Source organism: Vigna umbellata, chromosome 5 (genome assembly GCF_029865625.1).
Source record: "Vigna umbellata cultivar VRB3 chromosome 5, Vumbellata_1.0, whole genome shotgun sequence".
Lineage (NCBI taxonomy): Eukaryota > Viridiplantae > Streptophyta > Magnoliopsida > Fabales > Fabaceae > Vigna > Vigna umbellata.
This window is the reverse complement of record NC_142169.1, coordinates 44935513-44949480: the sequence shown is the minus strand read 5'-3', so window position 1 is coordinate 44949480 and position 13968 is coordinate 44935513. Positions and strand designations below refer to the sequence as shown.

Here is a 13968-nt window from a genome sequence, read left to right as displayed (position 1 = left end):
TCAGAATAGATTATAGAACTGGGGCAGGAAAAACAGAAAAACAGAAAAACAGATAGTAAAAGAAAACCTTCACTAGATATCGCTCTTCTCCCTGAATATGAATCAAATGTGATTCCAGAATCTAGGGGTTGTCCTCGTATTACAAAAATTTCAAATTTTGCAATTTTAATTTAATACAAATTTTATCCAACAAGATGCATACCTACTACATTGAACACCGACGATGTTACAGTGTGCATCCTCTGATTCTTGGTGGCATAATCGTAAATCCAACACAATATTGTATGTCCGACGATGGTGGAACATGTTCTGAAAGCACAGGCAGGAGGCTATTTCACATATGCACAAAGAGCAAAAGAATAAAACCTAATTTAAACCTAAGGATAAAAACGCAATTTTAATTTTTTAATGGGCAAAATATACTTGCGGGTAAGGTAGTGTAATATACTTGCACTTAACCCGTTTATAAGTGGATGTGAAAATACTTTCTACCCGCAACTCGCGGATAGTAAATATTTACAGATACCAACTATCCGTTGCGGATTTTATCCTCGAAGATCCGTAGGCGAGGATTTTTTTACCATCCTTAGTTGGGATGACTGGGCTTGTCAAGCTGGATGGGATGGATGAGCTGACAGGATAGACAAGCTAGCTGGAATAAACAAGTTGATGGGATGGACATGATGAATGGGATGTCGGGATGGACATGATGATGGGATGGTTAGGTTGGTCGGGATAGACTGAATGAACAAGTTAATGTGATGGACTGGGCTGATTGGATAGTTGGTATGGTTAGGATGGACGGTCTGACTAGATGGTCAGGATGGTTGAGTGAGCTATCTGACTGGGATGGACGACCTGGATGAGTTGGCCGAGCTGGTTGGAATAGACGAGTTGATTGGATGAATAAGATGAACATTGGAATTGACAGACTGGACATACTAGTTTGGTTGGCCTATCGAGCCTGATTCTTTTGCCATTCCTAGATAAAGAAAAAGAAGAAAGGCTTGTGGGTACGCATGGAACAAAAGACTAGTGTCTTCCTAAATTAGCATGGGCATTTGTTGTCTTCCGGTATGAGTTAGTGCATGCTTGCACATGCACCAAAACCTTATCTGTGATATATCCTCCAAATTTCCCATTAGCACCTGCACCTGCTCCAAAACTCGTAGTTAAAAAGAAAATTGTGCATGTAGGTTGACAGCTTTGATGCCACGTGATACGAGGTAATTTGCGAATGGAACATTGATGCAGACCTCATGTTCAAGAAAATAGCATTCCATATGAAAGGAAAGAGGAACTTATGTACAATAAGAACTATTAACAACAGATACGAGAAATAAAAGTGGCGAAGAAACACTTATGTAGTTGAAGCCTCCATGTTTAACCACAAACACATAACACTCCTCATGCCACTCATAGCTGAATGAGACAAACCTACTTATTCAGGATAAAACAAATATCATTCAAGTATGAAAAACTAATACATGTGATGCCTTTTATTTATAGGCCGAGATGCTATCCCAATCAAAGTAGATAATGACTTGTTAATCATGATTTAAGAAAAGAGTATGAAGAAAGCTATTCTAATAACTAATTTTTTATTGAAGCATGTTCACGCAAGCGTTGGCGTCTACACCCTCTTTGCCTTGCGTTTATGTGTGCATAACACAAGTGAAATGAGTTTGATCCATTTGTTCAAGGTCACATCCTCGGTGATAAAATGATTAGGATTAAATTAAATAATTCATAAGGTTAGCTTTGATATTTCATATATTTGATGAGTTGTAAGAAGAAATTTGAGGGAGTGCAGGAAGCAATTGACTTTAGGAAATATACTTAATATTAGAGATGAATCTAATGAGTGAATGCCCATCTCGTGGAGTGGCCTACTAAAAAGCCTATCACCTTAAGAAATTTAACGGAACGGCTTTTGGGTGAAAACTTAAATTCTAAAATATTCGACTTAATTTTTCTGGTCAAAGGAAAATGACTGAGTGAACTGAAGATGGTTGACCAGATTATACAGAAAAATATTAGTATTTGTTTTATGCATAATTTCACTAAGCAAATTCAGAAGAGATGAGTAAAATTTATAAGGAAAATATTTTAAAACTAAACTTAAAAGGGACTGAAGTTATATTATTATATGACATCTTAGAAAATACTTTAAATATTATAAAGTTACCATATACTATATCAACTATATTATATCGATTGTAAATAAAACTAATATACTACACGATTTAATGTCAAGTATTATATCAGTTTTAATAACCGTTGATATCAGTTATTTATCATATTGTATAGGGTTTCATCGTATAGTCTATTTAATGTAGGAAAAATTATTTTAATTTTTTTTTCTTGTAAATAGTTTATTAATTGAAGTATATAATTTTTATTGCCATACACTAATATTTTTGGACTTTTATATTATATTTAAGAAAGCCTATATTTATCTTTAATAGATCTTCTAAAGATGTTTTTGCTTCTAATAACGTTTTTTTTTTAATTTTTATGGATATACTACTAGACTCAAACTGTACTTAATGGGACACAAAGTACTCATTAATTTAATGTGTGTGGTTTCATATATATGATGTAAATAGAGTTATTGCTTTAAGTTACTTGTCATAAGTTTTTTTTTGAATAAATTTATTTTATTTAGAATATTAGGCTGGTCAAAGTGAAACTAGGTTAAAATTTCGTATACTTTTTTTAAGTTTGAATTTTATAAATACAAAAATTATGCTAAATAAAAAATTCTATTAAATATAATCGGTTGCACTGATCAAATACAATTGGTGAATGTCTTGAATTTAAAAATTGTCAGAACCAATAAAATCAAAAGTCAGAAACCAGTAAAATCTAAGCACGTGTCGTTAGTGGAATTCACGTGTCAAGAGGGAGGCTCGACACTCAGATGACGAACGCCAGGTGTCAAGCGAAGGAGACCCGGAAATCAGTTAGTGGAAAACAGGTGTCGACTGAAGAGGGGACGTTCGTTCTCGACTGTGGAGCAAAACTTGAATCTTCAGAAAAATCTACTCCACTCTCTGCATGCACCCTCTTTCCAGATTTCTGAAGAATCCCCTTTTCTCCTCCTTCTCTCTACCTCCTCTTCATCTTCTCTCTTAGAAAACACTCACTTTCTCTCCTCCGATCAATATTCCGGCACCGTAGAAGCGTTCCCGGCGACCCAAGCTTTCTCTTGAACCGAACAAGTTTCAAGTTTGAGCGGGTAAGTGTATCTGTCCTTGGTCGTTCGTCTTTTGTTACATGCAAAACCAAGTTCTGGTTGCATGCAGGGGTGTAGTCTAAGTTATTTTGATTTTCATGTTGTTTGGTTTAGTTGGAAGAGTTAAGTGATCGTTGAGGGTAGAAAGATTTTAGTCGGACGAACCAAAAACCTACTCTTAGGACGTCCAATCGTGTATCCAGGTAAGGGAAGCTTATTTAATTTAATTTGTATGCTGTTGAAATGTTTGAACGTTCGTTTAGTTGATTGAATGATTTTGATGCATGATGAATGTTGTGATTGGGTTGAATGAACGTTCGCTGAGTTACTAAATTAAAGTGAAGTATGAGTATTGTGATATTTGACTATATGATATATGATGGTTGCCCTGTCTGATGTATGAAAAATATGAAATTTATATGATATGGGTGGTATGAAGTATGAAAGCTGAGAATGATATAAATGTATAAAGTTATGAAACTATATGTTAAGAAATGAGTTTGAAAATAAACAAGTCTGGTATAAAATTTCTCATATAAAAGTATACGTTCGTTACTGAACGGTCATTGACCGTTCGGTTTTCCTGGTGAACCTAGTTGAAACGGGATTCTTTCATTTGGAGAGAATCCTAGTTGAGGACAAGCGTCCTCATGTGGTAATACTATGTTTGAGCGTTCGGCCAAGCATAGTTGTATCCGGATATCCCTTGATAAAGTAATATATCAAACCTTGTACTTTAAGATTAGTAGTGCTCGGTCTTACACCTAGCGCTCGTACTAAGTAGTGCTCGGTCTTACACTTAGCGCTCGTACTGAGTAGTGCTCGGTCTTACACCAAGCGCTCGTACTCATTTCTTGTATAATCTCTTTTGATGAAAGAAATAGCGTTCGCCCAACTTAATGGAATTTTCTTATCGACCGTGCTTGGTCATTGACTGGCATTCGGATTTCTTGATGTAAATTCAAATAAGCTAAATATTCATAAACGTTCGGTTTCTTCATGTAAATGCTTCTAAGTATTATTATTGGAATGTCATAAAGTGTCTGTATCGATTGGTTCCAGCATAGAGTCGTAGCCTTTGGCGAGATCTTTTCAGCGTTCGGTTAGAGTCAGTTCACATAAATGAATTCTCACTGCAAGGAACGTTCGGTTCATTCGTTCCCTGCTATATCTATTACGTTCGGTTTTTCCCTCAAAACGACAGTAAACCTCTCGGTCTCATTCTATTCTGGAACTGAAGATCTCTATGTCTCGTTCCATGCGTTCGTCCTCGTTCTGAGTGAGGATAGAACGTTCGGTATTTGGTGTCTTTATAAACCTTTGAACAGAGATGATATTTAACTTATTGACAATAAAGATGAATTTGAGAAAAGTGATAATGAAAGATGGAATTGAGAATGATTATGAATGAAATAAGAAGAAAATGTGATATGAATGAAACGATGTGAAGTTGAACGAGCGTTCCAGGGAGGAACGACTCAGGATTGAGAATTGAGATTTGTAAAGTATGACTGTGGTTATGCTAGTGCTGGCAGTTCATCCTGATGTTTCGTGGGTACTCGTCCTCACGTAGAGGAGGGTAGGTCATGTGTGGAAACGGCAGGAGGTCCCGTCCTTAGAGGTACTTTGGATGAATAGGACTAACCTCGGGTGGCAGCTGATGAGAGTATTCTAGTTACTACATCACCCGGGTGCACGAACGCCTGTAGCTACGCAGATTTCATACAGTCCGGACAATCAGTCTAGTAATAGGCTTTGAATGATATGTTTGATGAATTATACCTTGTTTTGTTGGATTGTTTGAAATGTATGTTATTATTTGAATTAAATTACATAAGCTTACCCTGCGTTTCCTGTCGTGTCTAGTTTTGTATGTCCGTCTTTGTCATTACAATAATCATTCGTGTGGATGTGAGCAGAAGGAGACGAACGGCTAGAAGAGGCGCTGGAAGAAGAAAATTTGGTGGAAGTGGAAGTGAAGAACGAGCAGTAGGAACGTTCGGCTAGTAGGTGATTAGTGTTATCGTGAGGTGATCGTTCGGTCACCCCTCTTTTGTTTTTATCTGACCGTTCGGTATTTTCTTTTGTAAACCGTTCGGTCAGGTTTGCTTATCTAGTACGACTTTAAATTGTAACTCTTTTTGTAAGGCCGTTCGTCCATGAGCGTATGCTCGACTTTAGTGTAAGACTGATCCTGGATTATTATTAATGTGATTATTCTAATATATAGTTTATTGCTGTATTTTTGGGATGTTACAAAAATGGTAAAAAAATATTTTCATTTTTTTTGTAACGATTTGGAAATTTATGATTTCATTTAGCGTATAAATATGAGTGGGCGAGTTCATTTATATTTTTTACCGGTAATGATAATCGAAATTGTGTATAGAATTTTGATTTGTTTGTCTAGTTTTAAATCTGTGTTATGCACGGGTTGATATTAGTTTGTGTTTATTAAACAAAAATTAGAAATTGAAAAAAATATTTTTAAATTTGTAAAAGTTTTAAATATAATCAATTTTAAAAATAATTTTTAAATTTAAAACTTTGTAAAATTATAAAAGATAAAATATGGGTAAATTAGTATATGGAAAAACTTGTATAATATATATTGCAAGTTTTGTTTAATCATAAAATGGATAGAGTTGTCCAATATGTATTAATATATTCATCTAATATGTGTACAAATAGACTCATGTAACAAATAGACCCACGTAACGTATATTGTTATATTGGTGTAATTAGTGTATGGACAAATTTGTCTAAATTGGTGTAATTAGTGTATGAACAAACTTGTCTAATGTGTGTTACAAGACTCGTCTGATTACTATATACACATACTCATATGTGTATTCTTAGACTTCTAATAAATTCAATGTATGAAATGATTGATCAAATATTTTTGTTATACTCATCTAATCAATATATGGACAAACTCGTTTAATGTGTATTGCTAGACTTATGTTTTTTGCTATACTCATCTAATCAATGTATGAATAGACTTGTCTAATGTGTATTGCAAGATTCATCTAAGGAGTAAATGAACAAATTTATCTAATGTTTATTAATAGACTTGTTTGATTTATGTTCTAAAAGACTTGTCTAAGGTATATTGCTAGAGTCATATAATAAATATATGAATGACTCATTTAATGTGTATTGTTAGACTCATTTAATTAATAGATCGACACTCTTGTCTAATGTTTTTTGCTTTGCTCATCTAATCAATGTATTCCCAAACTTGTCTAATAATTTTTGTCACACTTGTCTAGTTAACGTATGAAATAACTTGTTTAATATTTTTTGTTATACTTATCTAATTTATTGTATGAACAATCTCGTGTACTATTTTTGCTATATTCTTCTAACCAATGTATGGAAAGACTCATCCGATATGTACTATTAGACTCGTCTAATCAATACATTGATAAATTCACATAATATGTATTACTATACTCGTATAATAAGTGTATATTTAGACTCATGTAATGTGTATTGCAAAATGTGTCTAATTAATGAGTGGACAAGCTCATCTAATGTGTATTAATAAACTCGTTTAATTTGTACACAGACAAACTTGTCTAATGTATACTATTATACTTGTCTAATAAGTGTATAGACATATTTATCTAGTGTTTGTTACTAGAAATGTTTAATTACTGTATGGACATAGTTGTCCAATCAATGTATTTGTAAACTTATTTAATTGTATTGAAGGACTTGTTTAACTAGTGAATGGACAAACACGTCTAATGTGTTTTAATAAACTAGTATAGTTTGCGTATGGAGAAATAGACTCTTGCAATGTATATTGTTAGACTTGACTTATTAGTGTATGAACAAACTCGTTTAGTGTTTGTTGCTATACTCGTTTAATGTATGGACAAACCCTCCAACAAAGCGCCTTTGTGTGAATGAAGTCACAATGGTCAGCCCCTGCAACCACAAAACGAAGCGCCACCGAAGAGGGGGTCTGTGAATGCCTGCGCGAAGGAGGGAGACGATGTCCGTGAATGAAACCATGCCAAGGAGGTTCGAAGCAACCAATTTAGGGGAATGTTTAGGCGAGGGTTCTATGGCTTGAAGAAAAAAAAGAGGTTCTTTGGCTCGAAGAATGAAAGTTGGGTGAGGGAAACCCAAGTTTTGGAGTTTATTAATCGAACAACTTACCGACGATCACATATCCTCCGGTAAGTAAATTCACCAAGCCATTACTAACAGCTTAAAGTCCGTCAGTAATATTCCATCAGAAATTTGACCTTTTCCTGTAATAGTGGTATATTTTAAAACAATTCATTTGTTAGTTTTTATTTTTTGTTTCGATCTTACAATTCTTAAACTCTACATTTTCATTGAAAATAGTATAAAATGAATTTAAAAAATTTAAAACAAAATTTATAATATTAAGAAGTATGACTGTTATTACAAATATCTTATTTAAACTTTTGAAATGAACTATTAAGTACAATATTTTAATTTATTCTTTTAAAAATATAATTATTTAAAACTTTATGTCAATTTCTAGTTACATACTAAAAATATGAAAAATATTCAATAATAAAAATATTTTTATTATAAATGAAAATAAAAAAGATAAATATAATTTGTTTAAGAAAAAAATATTATATTGGATTATGGTTGATATAATCAGAAGATATATATCTTGTTGTGTGTTTGATTATGGTTGGTATAATCAGAAGATATATATCTTGTTGTGTGTTTGATTATCGTTGATATAATCAGTATGTATGTATCTTGTTGTTATGATTCTTTTATCGGTAGCTTACCCTATACATGTTTGTGTTTGTGAATGAAATTATCAGCAATGATCGTATAATGTGTTATACGTAAGAAGATAATGTTACAGTCTTCCATAGACGTGATTGACTCGAGAGAGAGGATAAAGAATAACATTGGGATTCATTTAAAGTTATTTTTGTTATACAAGTTAAGACAATATAATTGGAGTATTTCATTCGTTATTTTATTACTCGAAATAATGTAATTGGATAAAAAAATTTTAAGTACGTTTCCGCGTTATGATGAATTTTGAATTTTACATATTTGTAACATCCCCAAAATCTCACACTGAATACTTCATAATTTATTTATATTAACATTACATGTACGGTAACATCCCGTAATCTCGCACTAAAAAAATTCATAATTAATATATGAATTTTACATGTTTTAAGCTCAGATAAAAAAAATCCTAATTATAACTCGGGTTCTTCTATCTCTCCCTTCCTTAGCACTGAGTCAGACGACATTCCTTCATCTGCTCCCCTATAACGAATTATACGATCATCGCACATACCCAAACATAAACACAAACAAGTAGGGTGAGCTAACATGCAACAAATCATTTATAAAACATGCATAATTACTTCGATACAAACATCATACAATAATTATGTCAGACACCCTCATACCATCATACCACAATTCCTATTAGACACTCGTCCCATAATACCCAATAAACACCACAATACCCAATAGACACTTATCCCAACGATATGTTGATGAGCGATACAACGGGAGGTTTTGCAGTTGTGATGTCATTCTTAGTCCCCTCACTATGTCCAAAACCGGCACATACACCAGAACATCCTGCCCTCACAAGGTTAGTCCCCTCACTATGTCCAAAACCGGCACATAGACCAGGACCTCCTGCCCCTCTCACCACATAATTCATCATTCTCTACTTGAGACTGGATGATTATTAAAGTATCAGGATAACCTCCAACTTCATGACCCTCAACATCAACATATACATACATACCATGGCATTACAGAATCTCTCCACGAGACTCATACCATGCTCACATTCCTCAACTCATATTATACCATTACGAAATCTCCCCATAATTCTTATATCATGTTCAGATGCATAAATTTAAATCCAATCATCACAATTATAATTCATAATTCCATATCTACCACAATAACATGAATTCATCAAACATTTCCATTCCAACAAGATATATTATACAATAATTTAACAGTACATAATTTGTTCAATAGGATTTAAGTTAAAAACTTGTCGAGTAGACTTCCAGGAAAGAGAGGTGCGTCACAATGGACAACTTAAGTACCAAGTCTTTCCTTAGCCAAAGTGTTCCTCAACTAGTTTTTAACAAATTTCTTATTTACAGATTTAAAACAACAGCATATAATATTAACACCGAAATTCAATATAATTTAATTTTCTAATATATAATATATTGTTTTACTCATCTTCCAATCTTCAAAATACAACTACACATAAAATTTAAGAATATAATTATTCAAGATTTTACTCAATTCAAATAAATTTGCTATTTCGTGAAACATTTTCTCTTCACTCATATCATTAATTAAATATCTGAACCAATCAAACTAATTAACAACATTTTTAGATCATGTGGTAAAATTTTCAGTCCAATCCAACGGTTAATAAGGCAAAACTCATAATTTTTGTATAAATGGTCCAAAAATAGAAATTAAGTAATATTAAGATCCCTGATAAGATACATAATTAATATTTCTCAATCTATAACTCCAATTTCAAATCTGAACGGTCAAAGTAATTAACTATGTGTTATAAACTACATATTAAAATTTCAGGTTGATCTAATGGTTAACTAGATAGATATTGAGGTTTTACCGAGGTAACTCAGGGACAAAATTTTAAGTGGTTTTCGGTTATACTCAAAATGCGGAACCAATTCCTCTAAGCACAGACATATAATTACAAATCGGAACGATCAAGATGATTTAATATGTCTTATGAACTACATACTAAAGCTTGGGCTCAATCTAACGGTAAATAAAATATATATGAAGTTTTTACCATGATAACTTAAGAATAGAAATATAGTGTTCATCAGATTTTTCAAACTGTCAAAATTTCTTTCTCAAAACATAGACTTCCACTTACAAGACTGATCGGTCAAAGTGTAGTACTATATCCTAAGAATCATATATCAAATTTGCAGGTTGATCTAACGGTCAAATAGCTCATAATCTATATTTTACCGAGAGAACTCAGTAACAGAACTACAGGGGTAATTAATTTACTCAAACATCCAGGATTTATTTCTCCAAGTACAGACTTCTAATTGATGATCCGAACGGTCAAAGTGAAGAAATAGGTCTTAGGATTTATATATTAAACATTTAGCTAAATCCAATGGTAAAAATAATTAAAAGGAAGGTTTTACCACATTAATTCGAAAATAAGAAAATTATAATCATGAAAACTAAATTTATACAAGTGAATAGATAACTACCATTACCAAAATTTTAATATGTTCATAACTCATATTCATGATCATAACATGTATAAAAATCATATATAAGAAGGATTAGCTCCCCTACCTCGATTCCAGACTTAATCTCGTGCTTAGAAATTGTTCCCCGAAAACTTCTAGAATTTCCCCTTTGCAACTAGAATTTCCTCCAACTCTCTTCTCTCAAAATTTTTGGTGCAAGTTTAAGCCTTCCCCATGCTTGCTATTTATAGTCCAAAATTTTTACTATTCATCATTTTTTTATATTATTTATTATTTTAATTTCACCACTTACATAATGGATTTACCACTTACATAATGGATTCACCACTTACATAATGGATTCACCACTTACATAATGCATTCCTTAATAATGACTTCAAATATGAATGCTTTCTCCATTATGAACATTTTAAATTTAATTTTACTTATATATATATATATATATATATATATATATATTTTTTTTTTTTTTTCTTTCTTTCTTTTTTTTTAAAAAAAAATGGTATAAAAAAGTTTGAACCTAACACCAAAATTTTCTACCAATTAAGCTACCAAAATTTCTTATTAATCTTTCCACATTTTATAAACTTATTTTATTTTCCATTCACAAGAAATATTTTTACTAGTAATAAAATTGTATATATTTTTCATGGGTCTTACATTCTCCCCAACAACAAAAATTTTCGACCTCGAAAATTCTATACATCAAGAAAATAGTTGAGGGTATAATTGTTTCATTTCTTCTTTTAACTCCCATGTAGAGTCACCTGTTCTCTTATCCCAAACTACCCTGACTAAATTGACAGTTTTTCCTCTAAGTTCCTTTGTTTTAGAGTCTTCTATACAAACAGGTTGTACTTCTACTGAGAGGTCCTCTCGGATTTGAATCTCCTCTATTTCTATAATGTGAGAAGGGTCAGGTACATACTTTCTTAGTTGGGAGACATGAAAAACTGAATGGAGATTGACCAACTTAGGGGGTAGCGCAACCTCGTAAGCGACTGACCCAATACGTCTCAAAATTTGGTATGGACCAATGAATTTAGGAGAAAGTTTCCTCGAGCGAAGGGCTCTTCCAACACCCGTGGTGGAAGTTACTCGTAGGAAAACATGATTCCCAGCCGCAAACTCTAACGGTCTCCTCCTTTGATCTGCATACGATTTTTGTCTATTCTGAGAAGCCTTCATTCTTTCCCGTATCAATTTTACTTTGTTGGTGGTTTGTTGTAGTAGCTCAGGTCCTATTAAAACGGATTCACCATCCTTATACCAGCACAACGGGGTTTGACATCGTCTGCCATACAGATCCTCATAAGGTGTCATACCTATGCTTGTTTGGAAACTGTTGTTATAGGTAAATTCCACAAGAGGAAGTATTTCATCCCAACTATCGAGATGATCTAATACACAAGTTCTCAACAGATCTTCTAATGACTGGATAGTCCTTTCTGATTGTCCATCAGTTTGGGGATGATATGCGTAAGTCATTCGTAATTTGCTGCCCATAGCTTCCTGTAGGGTTTGTCAGAATCTAGAAGTAAATCTTGGGTCTCTGTCTGACACAATGCTAGAAGGTATACCGTGCAATCTCACTATTTCTTTTATGTACAATTGTGTCAGCTTAATCATTGACATTCTCAGATTTATTGCCAAGAAGTGAGCACTTTTTGTCAATCGATCAATGATGACCCAGATGGCATCATTACCCCTCATTGTTTGTCGTAAATGGGTGACAAAATCCATAACAATGCTATCCCATTTCCACTCTGGTATGTCTGATTGTTGTAGCATTCCTCCAAGCCTTTGGTGTTCCACTTTTGCCTTTTGACACGTCAAACAAGCTGCTACAAACTACGCTACTTCCTTCTTCATTCCAGGCCACCAAAAGGACTCCTTAAGATCTTGATATATTTTAGTCATGCCGGGATGCATGCTAAAACGACTCTTGTGTCCTTCTTCAAGGATTAATCTTTTTATCTCTGCATTGTCTGGTATACACACCCTACTTCTAAATTTTAATACACCATCAGGTCCTAACCTAAAGTCTTTAGTTGATTCTGTTTTGATCAATTCTGCTATTTCTTTCAGGTTAGGGTCCACCAATTGTTTCTCCTTCATTAAAATTAGAAAGTCATTAGATATAGTCAAACTACTACGTCTAATGAAATCTACTTCATACTCCATCTGTAGCTTCTTCAGGATTAGGGAAAATCAACTCCTTCTTGTTACAGTCTATAAGGATACGATTGGAAGATAACCAATCCATTCCTAAGATTACATTTAAACCTTGTAGAGGTAAAGATATAAGATGTACTTTGAACCTATGTCCTTCTACAATGATTGAACATTGAGGACACATCCTTGATGATTTTATCAATTTAGAGGCCAGTGTAGATACTATAAGATCATCCTGCAGCTCTTTTACGGGTAGGTTCAACTCTTGAATAAGAGTTTCAGACAAAAAGGAGTGTGTCGCTCCAGAATCAAACAACACATTCAAGTCTCTACCAGCTATATTACAACATTCAATGATAAGAGTACCTGATTTGGCAACTTCTGCTCCCGTTAAGGCATAGACTCTTCCAGTCGCTTGTGGTCTATTGTCAGTCCTTCCCTGTTGAGGCGGTCGTTGAGGTTGAGTTGTTCCTCTTCTGTTAGAGGGACAATCTTTAGCAAAATGTCCTTCTGCTCCGCAAAGAAAACATTTGTTGCGCAGATTAACTTGTGGACAGACGCTCTTCAGATGAGGTCCTCTGCAAACGAAACATCGGATTATTCTCTATTGATGTCGTTGCTGATGAGAATTCCTATGAGGTTGTGGTCTATCATAAGGTCGATTCCTTACATGCTGTCCAACTAGTGACCCAGATGGTCCTCCCACCCTTTGTAACTTCTGCTGAACTTCCATCTCCCTCCTTAACCTTTCCGCAACTTTGGCATGTTCAACTAAAGCAGAAAACTCTTTAATAGCTAAAGGGTTCACGGCTAGTTGTATATCTGCTCTCAATCCATTTTTAAATTTTCTACACCTCCATTCTTCATTTGATGGTTGGGTGTAGAAACGTCCCAACTGTTTGAACTTGTCTGCATACTCAGCCATCGACTTGTCACCTTGCACGAGCTACAAGAATTCCACCTCTTTTGCATGTCTTACACTGTCCGGAAAGTACTCAGCGTAAAACTTATTCTTAAAAACTTCCCAGGAAATAATCTCACTACCTTCCTGTAATACTAGCTTCATGTTGTCCCACCAGTGTATTGCCTCTCCGAACAGCTGATACTCGGAATATGCCAACCTAGTTTCTGATGAGCAATTTTTCGCATAAAAAATCTTTTCCATGTTCCTTATCCATAGATCAGCCTCATCCGGAGTTGTTCTCCCATTAAAAGTAGGTGGACGGTGTTGTAGAAAGTTTTCTAAGGTTTATTCCTGAATCCTTTGAGCTTCTACAGACG

General features: G+C 33.9%; 1 protein-coding gene across 1 annotated transcript; it reads right to left on the bottom strand.

The window, feature by feature from the left end:
* Nucleotides 1-12363: 12363 nt before the first annotated feature.
* On the bottom strand, nucleotides 12364-13612 carry LOC124841613 (uncharacterized). The gene is made up of 3 exons (XM_047317913.2): nucleotides 13377-13612; nucleotides 12692-13265; nucleotides 12364-12624 (listed from the first exon to the last, which is right to left on the bottom strand). Exons 1-3 carry the CDS (start codon nucleotides 13610-13612, stop codon nucleotides 12364-12366), a joined length of 1071 nt encoding a protein of 356 aa, XP_047173869.2.
* Nucleotides 13613-13968: the final 356 nt, after the last annotated feature.